This window comes from Centroberyx affinis, unplaced genomic scaffold (genome assembly GCF_046629955.1).
Source record: "Centroberyx affinis isolate AG114_WGS23_722 - 3 ecotype Tasmania unplaced genomic scaffold, CSIRO-AGI_Caff_v1 ptg000501l_1, whole genome shotgun sequence".
NCBI lineage: Eukaryota > Metazoa > Chordata > Actinopteri > Beryciformes > Berycidae > Centroberyx > Centroberyx affinis.
The window spans coordinates 337,073-359,982 of record NW_027279154.1 but is presented as its reverse complement, the minus strand read 5'-3'; the positions used below and the strand labels follow the sequence as shown (position 1 = coordinate 359,982).

Genomic DNA, 22,910 nt, shown 5'->3' with positions numbered 1-22,910 from the left:
TACATATATATGAAAAAAAAAATATATATATATATATATATATATGTTGTTGTTTTTTTTCTTCCCTATTCTATTACTATTTTTGCTGCAAGGACCCAATTTTCACAAGGGGGTCATTAAGATTCAAGATTCAAGATTAGCTTGGTATGGCAATAAGTTTTATCTTATCTTATTCATTGAAGAGAGCAGGGTTTTTTATGTTATTTTTTCTTTTTTTTAGTCCTATAATTTTGGATGTGCAGATTATCATTTATACAGATAGAAGTAGTAGTCTTTTGATAAATTTAAGTATTTTTAGTCTATTGTTACTTACTTCCCTGCGGCTCATAATGAAGGGAGCTGTTACTCCATGTAGGATATCTAGTGGCAAAACTCAATAAATTTAGGGTTTCAAACAATATACTTAAAATACCTATTTTGAACCCAATTCCAACTTAATGGAGTCAACCTTGTACAATTTAATGTTCTCCCTTCTCTCTTAAAAGGCTGCATTTGATTCCCAAACGTGGTATCACCATGATAATCCATGATCCACGATGTTTTAACCATGATCTCATGTTTTACCATAGTTGCTGGCTGGATTCCTGCACTCTATGATACATTTGTGATATATACGTACATGCAATGTGTTCTTGCAAATGGGAAAAAGTCAGACATTTTACTGTTGTTCTCACCCTGATTGTTAGTCTGATGTAAGCTTTTCATGCTACTGAATTATCTTTTCTAGTTCCATTTCCCTCAACCACCGTCAAGAGAAGTTACCATGGGAAAAACTTCTTAAGTTGCACACTTCTCTATATCTATATCTATATCTATATCTCATTGTGCCTTCTTCAGGGTGTCATGACATCCTGTTGGTGATGTAAAATAAATACTTTCATATGGAGAGAAGTGTGCATTAAAGTAAACAAAATAGTATATTTTTCCATACTTAAAGTAGGCTACTGTATATTTTTAGCATATAAAGTGCGTTAAAAGTTTGTCTGAGTATATTTCTATCCATATGTACTTTTCAAAGAGTATACTGGCAGTTTAATTTTGGTACTTCTTATGTACTTTAATGTACTAATTCAAAGTACAGATTTAGTATGAGTCATTAATAAGCTGCAAGTGTAGTCTAAGTACACTTATAAAAGTATATTGAAATAGAGCTGTACTTTAGTATACTTTTAAAAGTGTACTATTTTGGTAGCCAAAAGTACAAAAAAAACATAAAAATAATATTTTCAATATATTTAAGCAAACTTCTAACATACTAAGTGTAGTGGTTTGAATTTAACACAAATTTAGTATATTGTGAATACATAGAAAGCATAATAAAATATACTTACACTATAGTGCATATTTTTATATTATATAGGATACACTAATAGTAAAATATTAATATACTCAAAATACAGGTACAAAAGCACACTTCTGATGCTTGAAGTACATTTTAAAAAAAAGTGTACTATTTTGGTAGCCAAAAGTACCAAATAATACATAAAAACACTCACAAAAAAACACAAACAAATATATTGACACATTTTCAATATATTTAAGCACATTTTAAGTTAACTTCTAACACGCTAAGTACAACTTAAGTGGTTCCAATATAACACAAATTAAGTATATTAATTGAGAATACATAAAAGGTAGTCTAAAAATACACTAAGTATACTTTGAGAAAATATACTTAAATATACTTTTTTTTTTTTACTTTTTGCAATGTGTGAATATTTAACAAAACAGTGTAGGCCTAATAATTTGCACTGAAACTGACAAAATAAAATAAGGGGGAAAAAATCAACTGCATTGCATTTGCCAAACGTCAATTTCCAGTAAGAAAAACATATTAATTGAAAGGTTCTTAATACATATAGCATATTAGGCTCATTTGAGATGTCTACTTGCTTGCCTGGAAAATAGACTAGAGTAGCTGAGTGCAGTCAGACGGTTCAGTTCAGTTTTGTTTAACGGCGGTTGATAAACAACTTAAAAGGTGCATTACTCCCACCCACGCTCACTGCCCAGACTTTACGTTACTTATTTTTATTTTGATGTAGGCATTACAGGTGGCATTTACGGGAAATATTACATGTCTTTAGCGTTCTAATAAAACGGTATACAGACAGACCAAGCAAGTCGCTGGTCAAAACTGCACAGGACTTGCTCATCTCAAACAAGCCTAATTACTTGGTGGAGTCCACTCCCCCTGAATTAATGTCAGCCACACACAATGGGCAAACTTGTCCCCTCCCGGTCACATGATGAGCAGCAATAGCAATAGCAATAGCAAGCAATAGCAAGTTTATTTATATAGCACATTTTGTACACAGGGGCTATACATACATAAAAGCAAAAAGGAACATCCATATATAATTAAAAGAAAGTACAAAGTACATAAAATAGTAATTAAAAAGAGATTAATATAATGAAAAGATAAGTAATAAAAATAAAATACAAAGTACATAAAATAGAATAAAGAAAACATAGTGGAAGTAGCCTCGACTGTATGTTTATATCTTTTGGAACACCGAATAGAGAACCGTAGAGCAAAAGCCTGTCAGTAGAGCCTAGCCATAAGCCCGAGACGTCATTTCCCCACCGGGAGTGACTAGAGGTCTACTTCCAGAATGTGCAGTAGGAATAGAGTGCAAGTTTTAGAGCTCTTAGACTCAATCGTAGGCACATGAAAAGATAAATGTTTTTAACCTGGATTTAAAAATTGCTACATTTGGGGCACGTCTAAGATCTTCTGACACAGCTAAATGCTGCTTCACCATGTTTAGTTTGGGCTCTGGGCTGTACTAGCTGACCTGAGTCCATGGATCTAAGAGCCCTACTCGGTTTATATTCCTTAAGCATATCAGAGATGTATTCTGGGCCCAGACCATTCAGTGATTTATAGACTAGTAGCAGCACTTTAAAATCTATTCTGTAACTAACTGGAAGCCAATGTAAAGATTTTAGAACTGGAGTAATGTGCTCTGTTCTCCTGGATACAACTCTAGCAGCAGCATTCTGAATAAGCTGCAGCTGTTTAATGGTCTTTTTAGGAAGACCAGTTAAGAGACCATTACAATAGTCCACCCTACTGGAAATAAAAGCATGGATGAGCTTCTCTTGGTCATTTTGGGAAACCAAACCCTTGATTCTGGCTATATAAGGTGATAGAAGGCTGTTATAGTGATTGCTTTGATATGGCTGGTGAAAGTGAGATCTGAGTGTGTTATAACGCCAAGATTTCGGACTTGGTCTTTGGTTTTTAGAGCCCGAGAGTTGAGCTGTTTACTAATACTAATTCAAGGGCAAAATGTATTGCAGTATTTGAGCACATAGATACTGTTGTGGAATTTCTTCAATAAACAAACTCACTTGACTGCTGCTGATTATGCTTTTATTTTACATGTACGGGAGAAAGGTCATCACACTAGCAGTGAAATGATTCTTCACAGTGGACACTGGATACCTACAGGTATTTAAGCTTTGCTGTGGGAGGAGCTAAGTAGCAAGAAGTGGAAACTTACATACAACCAGCCTGCAGTGACACCTACAGGCCTAGTGGCACACAGCTTACAATTCCTCCACATTAGCCAGCAGCAGCTACTCAACAATTGTATGTCCACTTTATTATCTCATTATTAGCTGATTTTTCATGCTATAATATCAGAGGTGGTAGAAGTACACAAATTCCCTACTCAAGTAAAAGTGCAAATACTCATCTAAAAATATACTCTGGTAGAAGTTGAAGTACCATTTCAAATCCTTTACTCAAGTCAAAGTATAAAAGTACATGGTGTTAAATTTACTTAAAGAATAAAAGTAAAAGTCGTTCTCTAAAAGTAATTTCTAATGAAATAAACTGGTTCTCTGTTGAGAGTTCCTCTGAATCCCAGATGAGAAATAGTCTGCAGCTCAAATCACTAACGTTAATTCTAGCAGCTGAATTAACTATGATCTCTCTCTTGTTGCTTCTCTCTTCTTCGTGTTGCTTCTCTCTCTGTCCCTTTCCTTCCTTTGTGGTGTCACTTTGCTGAACAAGCAGCCAAACCTATTTGGCTCTTTATTAGCTGCTTCCGGGATGGAAGCTGTCTGATGCACAAAATACATTTCTTTTACAAAATCAGTTGATGATTTCCCAAGAGTAACAAGTCTGTTTTGAAGTGAGTAGAAAATACAGATTTTTCTTTTGAAATGTAGTGAGTAAAAGTCTCCAGTGTTCAAAATGTTTATTTTCTTGTATTTTCATATCAAAATCCATACTGGAAAACAATGTATTTTGAATGGTTACCTCCTGCCATACCAGTAGGCAGAATAAAAATTCCAAGCAATACCATCACATATTTTTGAACAATCACGCTCCTCCACCCCTCTTTCCTGAGCTGATATCCCATTGGTTTACACTGTCGAATGATCCCTCCCCACGTTATGTCCTGGCCCAAAATCCTGTTTCAACAGGAAACACATCAAGAGAGCAAGATGCTCTCAAAAATGCTGTTTTATTGTGACTTTAAAACGGGTACAAATGCCACAGCTGCTATGTCACTCCCTGACTGGGAATCCATTAATGAGAGCGCCATTGTGCCCTTTGTCATTGGATCATCCTCAACCAATCACAGTAGCAAATGAGTGTGACATAATCTGACACTTTCTCCACCTGGGTAGACTGATCTGTAAAAAATTATTTATTTGTTAAAAATGCCACAGTTAGTTGATAGTTGTCTTATTTCAGTGTATCCCATACAGAACGATAGCTCCAATATCTACTAATGTGAGACTGGAATCAGGTATAATGCTAACAGGTATAAACTGTACATAATGTATCCTTGAAAATCTCAGTACAATGCTAATGTGATAATTAGCCTCTCTCAGCCCATCTGCTCTAGCAGCAGCAGGGCCAACTGGTAAATTAAACTTTTTACAAATCCAAGTTCCAAAGTTACTCATCACAACATAAATTTTAGTTCTAAATGTCAACAATGCTTTAGGTTTGTGTGTAATTTGGTCAAATACAACAAGGAACAGCTATCTGCTCCTCTGAAAAGAAGATGTTTGCTTCAGTTGGCCTTATTTTGCCATTAACACCAATACACTGAGAGCTGATCCTAATGTGCGATTTTTTCCCCTAACACACGTCACAGTGATATTTGTTCTACTCTGAAACTGAGGTTGAATAAGATTTCTGACCTACCATACACTGAACCAGAAAGGTTAGCTATAAGGCCATTCTATATAGGAAATCTACATCTCGCAGATCCATTTTTGGTCTTTGTCACATGAGTCATCGTTCCAAACCCCTTTCCCTGTTTGACGGTACCAGAATTCCACACAGTCCTGGTTTCCATTCCAGCTGTTGGGCTGGTCGTCGCCCCAGTACCTGCAGTACAGAGAGACATTCAAAAGGAGATTAATTGTTGTTTCCATGACTTTACCAATTCCTGGACGATTGAAATCAACAAAGAGGATATGAATTCATGAATGGTGGCAAAACAAACAGTTCTTGGGGTTTTTTTTTCAATATCATGCAGAGGTATGAGTTCAGTCTCTTACGCTGTGGTCAGTGACGTCCCGTCCACCCACTTCCAGTCTCCTTCTACTCCTACGTCACTCAAGCCAATCCAGATTTCCTCCCCATCTCCAAACAAACCATTGATGAATGACTTAGAGGGAAGAGAGATAAAATTCAAAACATCAACCAAATTTACGTGAACAAGCGCACAGCAACACATACTTGCACACATACATATAAATGCAAGCGCACACAGATATACACACCATTTCTTCTGGGCTGTTGATGATTGCCAGGTCTGCCCCATTGCTTTGACAGTCCTGTCTGCTCTGGATCCAGGAATTACGGACAGTAGAAGTGAAGTAGCAGCTATTCTGAAACTTCTTCCAGCCAGGAAGACAGGTCTTATCTGTAAATTTAATATATACATCGATCAATAAGTAGATAGTGAGAACAAGTCAGTGCTCCCTACCATCCTTTTGTAGTATTAAAATTTTTTTACTCATTTTTGATGGTTGACTGATTAGTTTTTCACCAAATGACATTGTCAGCAAAGTGACATTTTACTTTTGCTGAACATGCTAAGAGTGGAGGAGAGCAGCCCACCTTTCTCAGTGATTACACCTTCCCACTGAGCACTAGACATGATTTCAGTGTTGTGTCTATGCTTTAGCTCTCGTATAGCCCAGGTTTAGATCAAGCAGTAAATACATTCTGTCTGCTCTGGATCCAGGATTTACGGACAGTAGAAGTGAAGTAGCAGCTATTCTGAAACTTTTGCTAGCCAGGAAGACAAGTTCTATCTGTAAATTTAATATATACATTGATCAATAAGTAGATAATGAGAACAAGTCAGTGCTCCCTACCATCATTTTGGAGTATTTCCATTTTTTAAATAGTTTTTGATGGTTCCTCATGGTCAAAAAGTGTATACCTTTATTGATTTGTTTTTCACCAAATGGAATTGTCAGCAAACATGACTTTTAATTTGTGCTGTGTGTTAAGAGTGGAGCAGAGCAGCCCACCTTTCTCATAATACACCTTCCTTCATTGTTGAAAGAATAACATCCAAGGCCGGATTGCAATCCAAGCCTAACCTAGACAACGTTCTGAAAGGAGAGCTCTCAACTATTACAGAAGTATGCATTGCTTTTCCTTAACTCCAAACAAACTATGCTTTTTCCCAGACAAGGAACCATTTGGGTGAATTATGCTGAATTCATTCTTGTATTTCTGTTTCCTTTTGCTTACCTCTAATAACCGTTGCATTCAGTCTCTCAACTTCCCTCTGTAACTGGTCTCTCTCTGCAGTCAGGTTGTCGCAACTCATCTTTAACTTGTCTCTCTCCGCAGTTGCATTGTTGTAACTGATCTGTAGCTGGTCTCGTTCCTGAATCAAAGCATTATAACTAGCCTGCAGCTGGTCTGTCCCTTTTTTAAGTAAGTTGTAACTGGCCTGTAAATTTTCTCTCTCCTTAGTCAGGTTGTTGTGACTGCTCTGTAACTTGTCTTTCTCACTGGTGGAGGAGTTGTGGCTGATCTGTAACTGCTCTACTTCCTTAATCATGGAGTTGTAACTAATCTGCAACTGCTCTCTTGATCTAGTCAGGTTGTTGTATCTGTTCTGTAAATTGTCCTTGTCTTTGGTCACTGAGTTGTAATTTGTCTGTAACTCATTTGTCCGTTTGATTACTGAATTGTAACTTGTTTGTAACAAGTCTTTGGCTTTAGTCAAGGCATCGTTATTAGTCTGCAATTGGCCTTGACTGTTTTTCAGCTGGTCTCTCTCTTTTGTTAAAGCATTGTTACTGGTCCGTAACTGGCTTTCACTAATTTTAAGATTGTTTCTTTCTTTTGTCAGAATATTGTTATTGGTCCGTAATTGGTCTCTCTGTCTAGTTAAGTAATCGGTATTGCTCTGTAACCGGGTTTGGATGCCTTGTAGTTCCCTTTTGTCTTTCAGTGTGGTCTTCAGGTTCTCCTGTATGTTGTCTTTCTCTTTAGTCATGGCATTGTAGCTGTTCTGTTGGTCTCTCTTTACATTGCGATCTGCAGAAGAGGTGAGATATTGATAAACGTGTCCTGGATCAATGATCTCATCTCAGGTAACTTCTAAAAAACATTAGAATATTTGACAAAGAAAATAGAAAGGTAGACTCACAGTGGACTCCCTGGCCTATGATCCCAGCCAGCAGGAGAACACACAGCAGCCCCAGACAGACTGCAACAGGCCTGAGAGGGCGCTTTCTCAACTCATGAACTGAATCCCAGGAAGCAGAAGAAATGTAAAAAAAAAAGATGAAGTGATCTCAGGAACTTGTGGTTTTGTCAGCATGATGGTAAATGTGGCTGACTAGGATATTGAACGGTTTCATTGCAAAATGCACCAAGTATATATGATTCTGTTGCTATTTGAAGGTCCTGAAAAAGTCTTGAATTGGCAAACAACTTAGACATTTCCACAGTGAGATTAACTTTCACAAAAGCATGGTGGCTATCTCCTTTTGGAATGAAGCCCTCATTTTTTTACCTGAATATTGAAACCTGCTGCCATCTGCTGTAAGGAGCTTATAGCCATTTCGACCGTCATCAATGTCCATGGTTGTCATCATAGAGTCACTCTTGCTGGCAACCATCTCTGCATCTGCTTCATGGGTTTGACCTCATCAAAGTCTTACCGGACCTAGTGTAAACAAAATATTTCCCTTCTGAAATGGAGTCAGACAGAATTTTGGTAACACTTTATAATAAGGTTGTATTAACTTACATGAGTTAATGTATTTACTAAGTGCTTAACTAAGGAATTAATACATGTTAACTAAGTAATTAACAAATGCATTTGTAAATGCAGTAATTAAACTTGACCAACTTGATGCATCATTGCCAGAGTTACCTTAATAAATGTTTCACATGAACTTGTAAGGCATTGGTAAGGCATAAAGAGCTGTCACTTTACAGTAGGTAATGTGAAATGGGTTATTTAAGAGTTAACAAACATTGATTACAGTTTTTTCTGAATGCTTAAACACTAACAGTGATTCTTGAAGCACTATCTCTGAAACCATTCACACTTGTAGCCAATGCATTTAGTGTGCCAAACTGAATGCACATTCTCTGCTTTACACTCAGTTTGTAATTTTATAACACATTTTTTGCAAAACTGTAAACACAACTCACTGCTTTACACTCAGTTTGTAATTTTATAACACACTTTTTGCAAAACTGTAAACACAACTCACTGCTTTACACTCAGTTTGCAATTTACACACTTCTAGCAACACTGTAAACTTATGGATATTTTTTTCTGTTCTGTTCTGTTTCTAGCACAAATGTTTTTGTTTTCTTCTACTGCGCTTTTGTTGTTTGAGGAGTGTTACTGTAGAACATTTTGAGAAAAAAAAAAAAACGTTTTCCCCTTATTTGTATTGATAGTGTGTTATGTTTGGAATACACATCCATACGTTACATATTTGGATACCTGTGTGTATGTGTGTTTACTACATGTATGACAAAACTTTATTGCAAACTGCTATGCCCTGCACACAGAAAAAGCAAAAGCCACAAGTGTTTTTCATTTATACTATCAGTGCATAGTTGGTGCTTTGTGTGTTTATTCAAATGATGGTTTGTGTGTACTGTATTGACGCAAAAACACAATTTTTAAAAGAGTTTGAAGAGTTTTGCAAGAATTGTTTGTTTTTGCAAGAGATGTATAATGTTTTGCTGGTTTGGTGTAAGGTTTTGTGGTTAGTGTGTAGAGTTTTGCAAAAATAGCCTATAGTTTCAAAGATAGTGCCTAAGCAATCAGAAAAAACTGTAATGTCTAGTAATCACCAGGAAACTGTTACAGTTTTTTCTGAATGCTTAAACACTAACAGTGATTCTTGAAGCACTCTCTCTGAAACCATTAACACTTGTAGCCAATGCATTTACCAAGTGTGCCAAACTGAATGCACATTCTCTGCTTTACACTCAGTTTGTAATTTTATAACACACTTTTTGCAAAACTGTAAACACAACTCACTGCTTTACACTCAGTTTGCAATTTACAGTAATAACACACTTCTAGCAACACTGTAAACTTATGGCTACACCCAAAAGAAGGCGAGATTTAGCCTATTTTTTTCTGTTCTTTTTTTTTCAAGCACAAATGTTTTTGTTTTCTTCTACTGCACTTTTGTTGTTTGAGGAGTGTTACTGTAGAACATTTTGAGAGAAAAAAATAAAAAAATTCCCCTTATTTGTATTGATAGTGTGTTATGTTCAGAATACACATCCATACTTTACACATTTGGATACCTGTGTGTATTAGGGCTGTGCATTGCAATATCTTTTTCCATGATGCTGTATCAATTTTCCAGCCCCTCGTATCGATACATTAAAAAAAAATGTAAAATGCTTAAATTTCCCTCAAATCCCTTTGAATTAAATAGTTGTGACTCAATTTGTCCACTGAGTTATCAATATGATGTGATGTACATATTAGACTACCCAGGTGGTACACAGCAAGTTGTATTTTCAGCTCTATTTTTAAATTTTCAGTAAATTATGTAGAGTATTGCAATGTATCGCAATATGTATCGTATCGCAATGTATCATGATACAATTGTATCGTGATCGTATCGTATCATGAGGTCCTTGCCAATACCCAGCCTTAGTTTTGCAAAAATAGCCTATAGTTTCAAAGATAGCGCCTAAGCAATCAGAAAAAACTGTAATACAACCTTATTATGGTGTTACCAGATTTTTTAAACTCCAACTACAGCCTCTCTCCTCTTACATCTCCTTTGAATTGCATCCCCCTCTCACTTATTTACCTCCTCAACTTGCCCCAGTATGCGCATGTCTCAAAGAAAGAAATTTTACCTAACACTTTCACCATCACAGGAACATTTTATTACATCTAGGTGTAGAGACAGGGTGCTGATCCTTTCAATCCTTCCTGTCGATTGCTTACAAAAATTTGTAATCTCAGAATTTATTTGGCTTGTAGTGTGTCACTCATCATACATTTTCCTGCATAAGGATGTCAGATAAAGGCCTAAAGTATACTGTGAATGTAAGTTGAAAAATAAAGTAAGTCTTACCTGGGCTTGCTAGAGATAATAACAAATACAGCAAAACAACTGGAAATAAAATGGTAATCCTCTTGAGCAATCCCAAGAAACAGTTAATCATGGATGTTTCAGTGATTCGACCTCTGGAGTTCAGCCTGCAGAAGCACTGGTTTTGTGTGTCATGTTACACCACCCCTGCATCCTTGTGATATTTTCTTTATACTTGTGGCCAGTGGGGCGGGAATTGGGGGTTGGTCAGGAGGCAGAGAGAGAGCATGGGGCAGTCCAAGAGGCATACCTGCACCCATTTACCCTCTGTCTATATACATTATCTGTGTGTTTCAGTAGATGCTGATAGGAAAGCTGTTGCATTTACGGACGAGGGCGTCAGTAAACCTGATCGCGGCTCTCGATGGCACATGGTTGTCCACCCCTGCCGTGAGCTGAAGATTGATTTCAACACCAGAGGTGTGTAATTATATCCCCAAAATAAGTTTTGGGGATATTATGGATTCACCCCACCCGCCACCACGTCCACGGCCGCCGCGTCCGTTGATTTTCATATGTTTATGATTATAATAACTATTATTAATTAACTTATTAAATTAATCTCCATGCTATTTGGACCCATATCTCACCAATGGTACATTATATTGTATTGAAATTTGTCAAGAGAATTGTTCAGGCAATTATGGAGATTTGTATGAAATTTGCACTTTCTGTGATCATTATTAATAAATTAATTAATACATTTTGTACTGTTACTTTTTTTTAATTATTATTGTTTTTCTATTTGGGCTCAATTTCCCATGAGATGGTAAATGCTAGAGCCATGAAACTTCTACGGTCTAGTATGGCTTCAATTAGACCCACAAGAAATATGACCTCCATCGGCCTGATGGTGGCGCTATAATTAAAGGTCAAAAATAAAAAGTTTAAAGGGCTGTATCTCCCACACCATTTGTCCGATTTACATGAAACTTGGTACACATGTCCACCTAACCTGTACAAAGTGCATCAGTAAACCCGATCGCGACTTTCCATGGCACATGGTTGCCCTCCCCTGCCGTGAGCTGAAGATTGATCTCAACACCGGAGGTGTGTAATTATATCCCTGAAATAAGTTTCAAGGATATTATGGATTCACCCCACCTGCCGCTGCATCTGCCGCCACGTCCTCCTCCACCGCGTCCGCTACAGATCCTTCGTGTGAACACAATAATCAAAATCAATACAGTTCTTCCTCTAGGGGTCATCAGTGTCCATACTAAATTTGAAAAGATTCTTATAAAAACTGTTCAAGTTATCGAGTTCACACAAAAGATCTGCGGCGGTCCCAGCGGTGGAGGAGACTGCGGACGAGGTGGCTGCGGATGAGACGGCAGGTGGGGTGAATCCATAATATCCCTGTAACTCGCATTTCGGGGATATAATAATGTGAGTAATGTAAAGAGACTGGCAATGTCACTTTCACAATCAGTGGTTCAATGTGACATGAAAAATTATGAGGAAGTTTAGGTTTCACAGAACACAGAAATGCTGAATATGCAGTTTCAGTCAGCATAGCCTTAAACAATTTAATGTTCTTTATTCTCTCTTAAAGGGCTGCACTTGATTTCCCAAACATGCTAGCACCATGACAATCCATGATCCATGATTTTTTACTGTAGTTGCTGGCTGGATTTCCTGCATTCTGTGATTTGTGATATACTGTATACATGCAATATGTTCATGTGAATGGGGAAAAGGCAGACATTTTACCGTTGTTCTCACCCTGATTGTTAGGCTGATGTAAGCACTTTTCATGCAACTGAATTATATTTTCTAGTTCCACTTCCCTCAACTAACTGTAAGCTTAAAGGGGGTTTGGATCTTAAGCCTGTCAAGAGAAGTTACCATAGGAAAAACTACATAGTATGATTCTCACAGAAACAGGTCTGGCCCAAGGCTTTGCTGTGAAATTTAAATTCAGAATTAAACTCATCTGTTGCATAAAAATGTTTTTCTCATTATTTCCAGCATTCAGCCCATTCTAAAAGACCTACACTTGGTCCTACTCTTAAAAAAGAAAACAATTTCCAAGCTGCCCTTCATTTCAAAAGTCCTAGAAAAAGTGGCCTCCAACAGCTCCTGGATATATAACGAAACAACATTTTTGAGACGCTTCAGTGGGGCTTCCGCCAGCATAACTCTACCAAAGGAGCACTTCTTAGGGACCAATGACATTTTAATGCATGCTGATGCAGAGGAATCACCTTCTCCTCCTTGATAGGCTTAATAAGTGGGTTGACATATCTGGAACAGCCCTTGATTTGTTTTCTTCTTATCTGTTAAATAGAACATTCACTATCTCTATAGGTGACTTTTCGTCCTCACCAGCCTTACTATCACGTGGGGTGCAGCAGCATTCAATCCTGGTTCCAATTTGTTTCTCCCTGTATACTTCCCATAGGACATGTGTGGGCAACCATGTGGTTAGCGAATCCCCCTCCCCCATGGAGATTGGTAAGAGTGGAGGCAATGTCATACTGAAGATGGAAATGGAGTGTAACGAGTTGACAATTCTGTCTGATATCAGGCAATTCTTGCAGCACTCGTGACAGTATGTTTTGTTTTGCACGGTCTATGGCAGTAATCTTTGTTGGCAGGTGATACTTTGTTCATCTTCCACCTGAATGCGCGCTGCGATGACGTAAGTTACCACGACACGAAATGCGACAATTGGTCCAAATCACAAGCGGTCTGTTGATTTGGTCATTTCATGCGGGAAAAGTTGCGGCAATTTTGCAAAACTGCAAGCTCTCGCAAAATCACAATTTCCTGGAGGGACTGAATAATGAATTAATTAATAGTATGTTCTGAACTACTGTGGCAAAAGTGAGGGGTATGAAGTTGCTTTTGTATCTTTATTTTGAAAGTGAAACTGAAAACGGTCTGAAAGTAGCAACTGAAAACAAAAGTTTGACAGGTTGATGTTCAGTTTTTGATTTTTCTACTTTTACTCACAATGTCATTTTTTCATTAATTCACATTTTTTTTAATGACTCGCATCTTTTTTCAGTCATTCAAATGTTTTTGGCTTTATTTTTGTGGGTATTGTGTACAAGAGAAGGGTGTGGTGAGGGAGCACTAAGGTGAATGACAGCTTTATCACATCACTTCTCCACCAATCAAGATGGCTGAATGTGTTGCTGATTTATTGGAACCTTTGCAAACACACTCTTGAACATGCCATTAGTGACTGTTTGTTATTTTTGAGAGGGGGGGGTGCAAAATGGGGGAGGCATGTCAAATAATTTTTTAAGCAACAGGGAGGGACTTATGTTTTTTTATTTTGCCTTTTAAATACGTTTTTTCTTTTCAAAATATGTGTTTTACCGCTGTATGGTAACAGGACTCACTAAACTTGGTATCTCCCACCCTTAACCTTAAGCTCATTGGACCTCACGCTCGACTCATCAGCAGTACGGACATGTGCTCCCGGTGGACAGCCACAATACCCACCTGGGTTTGTGTCGTGTCCGGGCTCATATTCTTCACAGTCCCTACAGGAAAGACACCTGCCCCTCCAAATTCCACATTTATCTTTCATTACGTTTCAGATTCTCAGCGGCTGTCATACCCAGAGTGCACGTTGGCGTTCACAGTGAACGTGAACGCACGCGCACCGCGAGGGGAACCGTCAGGGCCTATTATATTCTAAAAAATTATATTTAAAAAGTCATCAGTTCTAATTTTATTTTTTCAATACATAATTTGACAATCAACATCTATGGTTGGAAAAGGTCAGCCTTTGCTTTTTATTTTCTCCAATACTACGCTGTCCACATTATGTATTGCACTGTCCCTTTGTGCTGTATGTAATGTCATGTTACCTGTGTTGTATCTGTGTCACTATGCACTGTGGGACTGTGAATTGTCAATATGTCTCGGCACCAATATCACCAAGATAAAATTCTGTACATTATCTTCACTACACTGCACTTCTTTTCAACATGTAGTCCTTACAGTTAACCAAATGCGTGCTTATCATTGTAATCACAAACTTAATCCACTGGGACAGTCAATCCCATGAAATCTGATATCTTTTGCATTGCATTGGCTCACAAACTCATAGCATGAGCAATTAAGAAATGTATTCTAATTCGAAATCTTTGCTTTTTCCCTTAAAATATGTTTCAGAGGAATCCGACAAAGTAATCCAATAGCAAGTATTCACTTCATCTGTTATTAATTATTCAATCATTCATTTACAAGACTGTATGTAATCTTATTAATTACTGCTTTTGCAGTGCCTGTAACAGATTATGATAATGATGATGATAATAATACTTTATTGTCAATAATACTTTATTGTTCATTAGTTACTCTTTTTATCAGACCATTGTAATGTCATTACATGTAGGCCTAATCAGTTACTCTCCTACCCTTTTTACAAGTAACACTTAACCGAACCAACATTAGTAAACCCTGCTTGCTCTTTTTTGCAGTGATTCATCACACTAGTAGCACAAGAAATACAAGGTGAATTGTTTTATTTATAATCAATCATTCTTTGTATTTGTATGCATGACTGAAGCACCTGAGCACATGAGTGTTAGTAGATAGTTAAAGAGCAAGAAAATATTCAAGATATTTTAGAAATCAGAAATAGAAATAACAGACCTTAAAAGGTATGGCCAATGTGTGAGTATTTAACAAAACAGTGTAATAATTTGCACTAATGCATCAACGACTTGTCATTCATCCTATACAATAAACACTTCTCTTAAACTGAAATTGAGGTTGCAAAATAACGGGGGGCGGAAATCTATTGCATTGCAATGTGACTACCATGCAACACAGCCATTTGCCACACATGTCAATTTCCAGTAAGAAAAACATTAATTGAATGGTTCTTAATACATATAGCATATGCATAATTACTTTCTGGAGTCCACTCCCCCTGAATTAATGTCAGCCACACACAATGGGCAAACTTACCGTCCCCTCCCGGTCACATGATGAGCAGCAAGGGCAGAATGTACTGCAGTAACTGAGCGCATAGATACTGTTGTGGAATTTCTTCAATAAACAAACTCACTTGACTGCTGTTGATTGAGCTTTTATTTTACATGCACGGGAGAAAGGTATCAATGCTTTGCTCTGGAAAGAGCGAAGTACTATGAAGTGGAAACTTACATACAACCATCCTGCAGTGACACCTACAGGCCTAGTGGCACACAGCTTATATCCACAATTCCTCCACATTAGCCAGCAGCAGCTACTCAGCAATTGTTTGTCCACTTTATTATCTCCTTATTAGCTGATTTTTCATGCTATAATATATAGCTATTTACCAATAAATGCCAAAAATGTTCAACATTTTTCTTTTCTTGTATTTTCATATCAAAATCCATACTGGAAAACAATGTATTTTGAATGGTTACCTCCTGCCATACCAGTAGGCAGAATAAAAATTCCAAGCAATACCATCACATATTTTTGAACAATCACGCTCCTCCGCCCCTCTTTCCTGAGCTGATATCCCATTGGTTTACACTGTCGAATGATCCCTCCCCACGTTATGTCCTGGCCCAAAATCCTGTTTCAACAGGAAACACATCAAAAGAGCAAGATGCTCTCAAAAACGCTGTTTTATTGTGACTTTAAAACAGGTACAAATGCCACAGCTGCTATGTCACTCCTCTGGCTGGGAATCCATTAATGAGAGCGCCATTGCGCCCTTTGTCATTGGATCATCCTCAACCAATCACAGTAGCAAATGAGTGTGACTTAATCTGACACTTTCCCCACCTGGGTAGACTGATCTGTAAAAAAATATTTATTTGTTAAAAATGCCACATTAGTTGATAGTTGTCTTATTTCAGTGTATCCCATACAGAATAGCTCCAATATCTACTAATGTGAGACTGGAATCAGGTATAATGCTAACAGGTATAAACTGTACATAATGTATCCTTGAAAATCTCAGTACAATGCTAATGTGATAATTAGCCTCTCTCAGCCCATCTGCTCTAGCAGCAGCAGGGCCAACTGGTAAATTAAAATTTTAACAAATCCAAGTTCCAAAGTTACTCATCACAACATAAATTTTAGTTCTCAATGTCAACAATGCTTTAGGTTTGTGTGTAATTTGGTAAAAGAACAGATCCTAATGTGCGATTTTTTCCCCTAACACACGTCACAGTGATATTAGATCTACCCTGAAACTGAGGTTGAATAAGATTTCTGACCTACCATACACTGACCAGAAAGGTTAGCTTTAAGGCCATTCTATATAAGAAATCTACATCTCGCAGATCCATTTTTGGTCTTCGTCACATGAGTCATCGTTCCAAACCCCTTTCCTTGTTTGACGGCGCCAGAATTCCACACAGTCCTGGTTTCCATTCCAGCTGTTGGGCTGGTCATCGCCCCAGTACCTGCAGTACAGAGAGACATTCAAAAGGAGATTAATTGTTGTTTCCATGACTTTACCAATTCCTGGACGATTGAAATCAACAAAGAGGATATGAATTCATGAATGGTGGCAAGACAAACAGTTCTTGGGGGGTTTTTTTCAATATCATGCAGAGGTATGAGTTCAGTCTCTTACGCTGTGGTCAGTGACGTCCCGTCCACCCACTTCCAGTCTCCTTCTACTCCTACGTCACTCAAGCCAATCCAGATTTCCTCCCCATCTTGATACAAACCATTGATGAATAACTTAGAGGGAAGAGAGATAAAATTCAAAACATCAACCAAATTTATGTGAACAAGCGCACAGCAACACATACTTGCACACATACATATAAATGCAAGCGCACACAGATATACACACCATTTCTTCTGGGCTGTTGATGATTGCCAGGTCTGCCCCATTGCTTTGACAGTCCTGTCTGCTCCTGGTCCAGGATTTACGGACAGTAGAAGTGAAGTAGCAGCTATTCTGAAACTTCTTCCAGCCAGGAAGACAGGTCTTATCTGTAAATTTAATATATACATCGATCAATAAGTAGATAGTGAGTCAGTGCTCCCTACCAGCCTTTTGGAGTATCACAATTTTTTTACTCATTTTTGATGGTTGACTGATTAGTTTTTCACCAAATGACATTGTCAGCAAAGTGACATTTTACTTTTGCTGAACATGCTAAGAGTGGAGCAGAGCAGCCCACCTTTCTCAGTGATTACACCTTCCCACTGAGCACTAGACATGATTTCAATGTTGTGTCTATGCTTTAGCTCTCGTATAGCCCAGGTTTAGATCAAGCAGTAAATGCATTATTAAATATTTAAACAACACATATACAGCTGTAGCTGAATATCAAAGATATGTACCAGAGAAGTCTTTATGTACAAGATGACGCTTTGTTTATGTCATAAAGAGAACTTTCACTTTGAACCACTACATGTAGCCAAATTTTAGCCTAAACGTTTATCACCATTAAGACCTCCCAATGCAAAATTGCTCTGTGTGTTCCTTCTTTGTTGAAAGAATAGTAATGGTGAGGGATAGAAATAATGAACATCCAAGGACAGATTGCAATCCAAGCCTAACCTAGACAATGTTCTGAAAGCAGAGCTCTCAACTATTACTATTAACTTCTTGTAAATGAAATAATGCTGAAGTTTAACAAGTCATCCATTTGCTGTGGACCCCCCTGGAACCCCCTCAAGGACCCCTGGTGGTCCCCGGACCCCATGTTGAGAACCACTGGGTTAGACATCCAAACTATGCTTTTATGCTGAATATGCTGAATTCATTCATTTTATTTCTGTTTTGCTTACCTCTAATAACCGTTGCATTCAGTCTCTCAACTTCCTTCTGTAACTGGTCTCTCTCGGCAGTCAGGTTGTCGCATCTCGTCTTTAACTCGTCTCTCTCCGCAGTTGCGTTGTGGTGAGTGATCTGTAGCTGGTCTCGTTCCTGAATCAAAGCATTATAACTAGCCTGCAGCTGGTCTGTCCCTTTTTTAAGTAAGTTGTAACTGGCCTGTAAATTGTCTCTCTCCTTAGTCAGGTTGCTGTGACTGCTCTGCAACTTGTCTTTCTCACTGGTGGAGGAGTTGTGGCTGATCTGTAACTGCTCTACTTCCTTAATCATGGAGTTGTAACTAATCTGCAACTGCTCTCTTGATCTGGTCAGGTTGTTGTATCTGTTCTGTAAATTGTCCTTGTCTTTGGTCACTGAGTTGTAATTGGTCTGTAACTCATTTGTCCGTTTGAGTGCTGAATTGTAACTTGTTTGTAACAAGTCTTTGGCTTTAGTCAAGGCATCGTTATTAGTCTGCAATTGGCCTTGACTGTTTTTCAGCTGGTCTCTCTCTTTTGTTAAAGCATTGTTACTGGTCCGTAACTGGCTTTCACTAATTTTAAGATTGTTTCTTTCTTTTGTCAGAATATTGTTATTGGTCCGTAATTGGTCTCTCTGTCTAGTTAAGTAATCGGTATTGCTCTGTAACCGGGTTTGGATGCCTTGTAGTTCCCTTTTGTCTTTCAGTGTGGTCTTCAGGTTCTCCTGTATGTTGTCTTTCTCTTTAGTCATGGCATTGTAGCTGTTCTGTTGGTCTCTCTTTACATTGCGATCTGCAGAAGAGGTGAAATATTGATAAACGTGTCCTGGATCAATGATCTCACCAATGATCTCATCTCAGGTAACTTCGATAAAACATTGGAATATTTGACAAAGAAAATAGAAAGGTAGACTCACGGTGGACTCCCTGGCCTATGATCCCAGCCAGCAGGAGAACACACAGCAGCCCCAGACAGACTACAGCAGGCCTGAAAGGGCTCTTTCTCAACTCATGAACTGAATCACGGGAAGCAGTAAAAATGTAGAAAATAGAAATAGAAATAGAAAACCACAAAAAAAGATGAAGTGATCTGAGGAACTTGTGGGATTGTCAGCATCAGGGTGAATGTGATTGACTAGGATATTGAACTATTTAATTACAAAAATGCTATACAGAATACAAATTTCAAGAAAAAACATTACCTGAAATTAAGTCATTGTTATTTCAGAGTTATACATGATTCTGCTGCTATTTTGAAGGTCTTGGAAAAGTCATGAATTGGCAAACAACTTAGAAATTTCCACCGTGAGGTTAACGTTAACAAATGCATGATCTCCTTTTGGAATGAAGCTCTCATTTTACCTGAATATTGAAACCTTCTGCCACCCGCTGTGAGGAGCTTATATCCATTTGGGCTGTCATCAGTCTCCATGGTTGTCACCGTAGAGTCACTCTTGCTAGCACGAGATTACGGTAAATCTCTGCAAGTCAACAAAATATTTCACTTGTGATATTGAGTCAGACAGAATTTTTAAACGATCTAACTACAACCTCTCTCCTCTTACATCTCCTTTGAATTGCATCCCCCTCTCACATCCTTACCTCCTCTACTTGCCCCAGTATGCTCATGTCTTCAAGAAAATATATCCTTCCTATCTGTTCTCCTCAGCTCTTATTATTTTATGTAACATCATCACAAGAACATTTTGTTACATCTAGGTGTATTGACAGGGTGCTGGCCCTTTCACTCCTTCCTGTTGATTGTTTATAATTTAGCTTGTAGTGTGTCATTTATCATAAATGTTCCTGCATAAATCTTACCTGGGCTTGAAGAGATAATAACAAATACAGCAGAAGGACTTGAAATAAAATGGTACTCCTCTTGAGCAATCCCAGGAAACAGTGACGTTTCAATGATTCAACCACTGGAAGAGTTCAGCCTGCAAAAGCATCAGTTATACCACCCTTGAATCCATGATATTTTCTTTATACTTGTGGCCAGTGGGGCGGGAATTGAGGGTTGGTCAGGAGGCGGAGAGAGAGCCAGGGGCAGTCCAAGAGGCATACCTGCACCTATTTACCCTCTGTCTATATACATTATCTGTGTGTTTCAGTAGATGCTGGTAGGAAAGCCGTTGTACTGATGGACGAGAGTGTGCGTCCTTATGCCTAAAGACAGCCTAAAAAGGCTATTTGTATGTAGACTACTGAATTTATCCCTGAATGGGTAGAATTTATAAAGAGCAGGGACAGGCAACCATGTGCCACGTAGGTTTTTGTTGTAACCAAGCAGTATAGATTTCACTGATTATTTCCCCATCTCTGAAGTTAATCAATGAAAACTGCTGCTGTGTATGGTTGGAATGAAAAGCTGCATAGTCTCGACTCTCCATGGCACACGATGATGATGATGCCCGTCCCTGCCGTGAGGCGAAGATTGATCTCAACACTGGTGGTGCGTAATTTGTGTTGTGATTATTGTTGTTATGCTGACAGAAGTGCACAGGCGAGAAGCTCCTCTCCAATTGTCCTTCCTGGGTAAAAGAGAGAAGCTTTGCTTCAATACTCCATGGCACATGGATTGACCCAACCAATGAAATGCATCCAAACACTGTACCTGCTCATACCACTGATTAACACACCTTCAACCAAAGAGGGGAAACTCGTGAAATCAACTGCTGTGTTTTGTTGAAATAAAGACTTGCTTCCTCTTTGGTCATGATTGCACATGGGTGAAGACCACTGCTCCATGGTGTGTTTGAGATACAGTAATTATACAAAGAGGTCAGCAATGGCACTTTCACAATCAGTGGTTCAGAAATATGAGTAAGTTCCGATTTCACCATAGAAATGCTGAACTTGCTCTTTCCAAAAAACAGATATCAGCATCCTGTCAAATAATAGTTTGATGCACCTGCACCAACTCTACTCGTCACCGAGTTGAATCAAACAGCAGAATACCTTTTATGCTAAATGCAGATTACACAACTTTGAAAATTGCCAAATCGCTGTACTGCACACATTACACAACATTCTTTCTTGTAATCTGTGTCTTGTCGATGTAGTGCTGCGCACACTACACAATCAAGCGCAGACGAGATTCACAAATTACAAGATCTCTCACCTACAGGGATCCCTGACAGAGCGATACACAGTTTTCTCACGAAAACACACGCAAGAAGTGGCCCTGAATGATTACTGGTGTGTATGAAAGTGTGCTTGTCATTCCATTCTCTGTGTGAGAAAATGTCAGCAGCGGGTAGAGGTCAGGTGACCGAGCTGAAGCATGTAAAGTCATCCTTTTTGCAAAATAATAATAATGATAATAATACTTTTATTCACCATTTTATTAATGATTTTAAGTTTTTATTCATCATTAAAGAATAAAAATTGGTCTCGACCTCAAGACTTGAGGTCAGAACCAAGACATATGGTCTTCACCCATGTGCCATCATAACCAAAGAAAATGCAGGTTTTATTCCAACCAAACACGGTACCTGCTGATACCACACACCTTCAGCCAGCAATTCAGCCACTCAGTAGTGAAATCAGCTGGTGTGTTTGGTTTGAATGAAACCTGCCACCTCTTGGGTCATGATGGCACATGGTGAAGACCAGTGCTCCATGGTGTGTTAGAGATCAGGATGATAAAGCCGTTTCATTTCAAATAATGTGAGTAATGTAAAGGGACTGGCAACATCACTTTCACAATCAGTGATTCAATGTGACATGAACAATTATGAGGAAGTTTTCACAGAACACAGAAATGCTGAATATGCTGTTTCAGTCAAAATAGCCTTATACAGTTTAAAGGGGGGGGTATCCTAGGATGTGGCAATTCTTAGTATTTCTTGTGATTTTGGTACTTGGAGGTGTGAAGTAATCACAGTAAAAAAACTGAATCCTAATACTATGCCGTTTCCCCACAGTCACCAACTATAAAACATGCCCCCTTGTACAAGACAGTCAGATTTTGCTCCAGTGTCTATGTAGACACTGGACTGTCTGAAATCGACCAATCAGCGCTAAGAGGAGGGCGGGCCTTCCAGAATGGCCGGCCAATCAGAGCAGTAGCTCTTTAGCATAAGAAGCTGCTTATGTAAAACAACCTATTTTCTTGTAGGTGGGAAACAAACACTGGGAAGTGAATAGTTAAAGCTGTAACTAAACGATTTTTTTACTGAAAAAAAACTTAACAGATGTGTTTTATAGACACCAGGTCATTATATCAAATTGCTGAAAAAGCAAATGATACCCCTCCTTTAATGTTCTTTATTCTCTCTTAAAAGGCTGCACTTGATTTCCCAAACATGCTAGCACCATGACAATCCATGATCCATGATGTTTTACTGTAGTTTCCTGCATTCTGTGATACATTTGTGATATACTGTATACATGCAATATGTTCATGTGAATGGGGAAAAGGCAGACATTTTACCATTGTTCTCACCCTGATTGTTAGGCTGATGTAAGCACTTTTCATGCTACTGAATTATATTTTCTAGTTCCACTTCCCTCAACTACCATGTATATGTAAGCTTAAAGGGGGTTTGGATCTTGAGCCTGTCAAGAGAAGTTACCATAGGA

General features: G+C 38.3%; 2 protein-coding genes across 3 annotated transcripts; both read right to left on the bottom strand.

Moving 5' to 3' along the window:
* Nucleotides 1-3,064: 3,064 nt before the first annotated feature.
* On the bottom strand, nucleotides 3,065-10,716 carry LOC139642616 (C-type lectin domain family 4 member M-like). Of its 2 annotated transcripts, none has more exons than XM_071517540.1 (7): nucleotides 10,579-10,716; nucleotides 8,022-8,174; nucleotides 7,653-7,751; nucleotides 6,743-7,540; nucleotides 5,758-5,900; nucleotides 5,533-5,642; nucleotides 3,065-5,359 (listed from the first exon to the last, which is right to left on the bottom strand). In XM_071517540.1, exons 2-7 carry the CDS (start codon nucleotides 8,125-8,127, stop codon nucleotides 5,224-5,226), a joined length of 1,392 nt encoding a protein of 463 aa, XP_071373641.1. In that variant the 5' UTR covers nucleotides 8,128-8,174; nucleotides 10,579-10,716; the 3' UTR covers nucleotides 3,065-5,223. The 2 variants fall into 2 exon arrangements, with proteins under 2 accessions (XP_071373641.1, XP_071373642.1); XM_071517541.1 differs by having other exon boundaries at nucleotides 8,022-8,199; nucleotides 10,579-10,701.
* A 4,926-nt stretch (nucleotides 10,717-15,642) lies between these two features.
* Nucleotides 15,643-20,264, bottom strand: LOC139642619 (C-type lectin domain family 4 member M-like). The gene is made up of 7 exons (XM_071517545.1): nucleotides 20,145-20,264; nucleotides 19,686-19,804; nucleotides 19,241-19,339; nucleotides 18,319-19,116; nucleotides 17,372-17,514; nucleotides 17,147-17,256; nucleotides 15,643-16,973 (listed from the first exon to the last, which is right to left on the bottom strand). Exons 2-7 carry the CDS (start codon nucleotides 19,753-19,755, stop codon nucleotides 16,838-16,840), a joined length of 1,356 nt encoding a protein of 451 aa, XP_071373646.1. The 5' UTR covers nucleotides 19,756-19,804; nucleotides 20,145-20,264; the 3' UTR covers nucleotides 15,643-16,837.
* Between the last annotated feature and the right edge of the window lie 2,646 nt (nucleotides 20,265-22,910).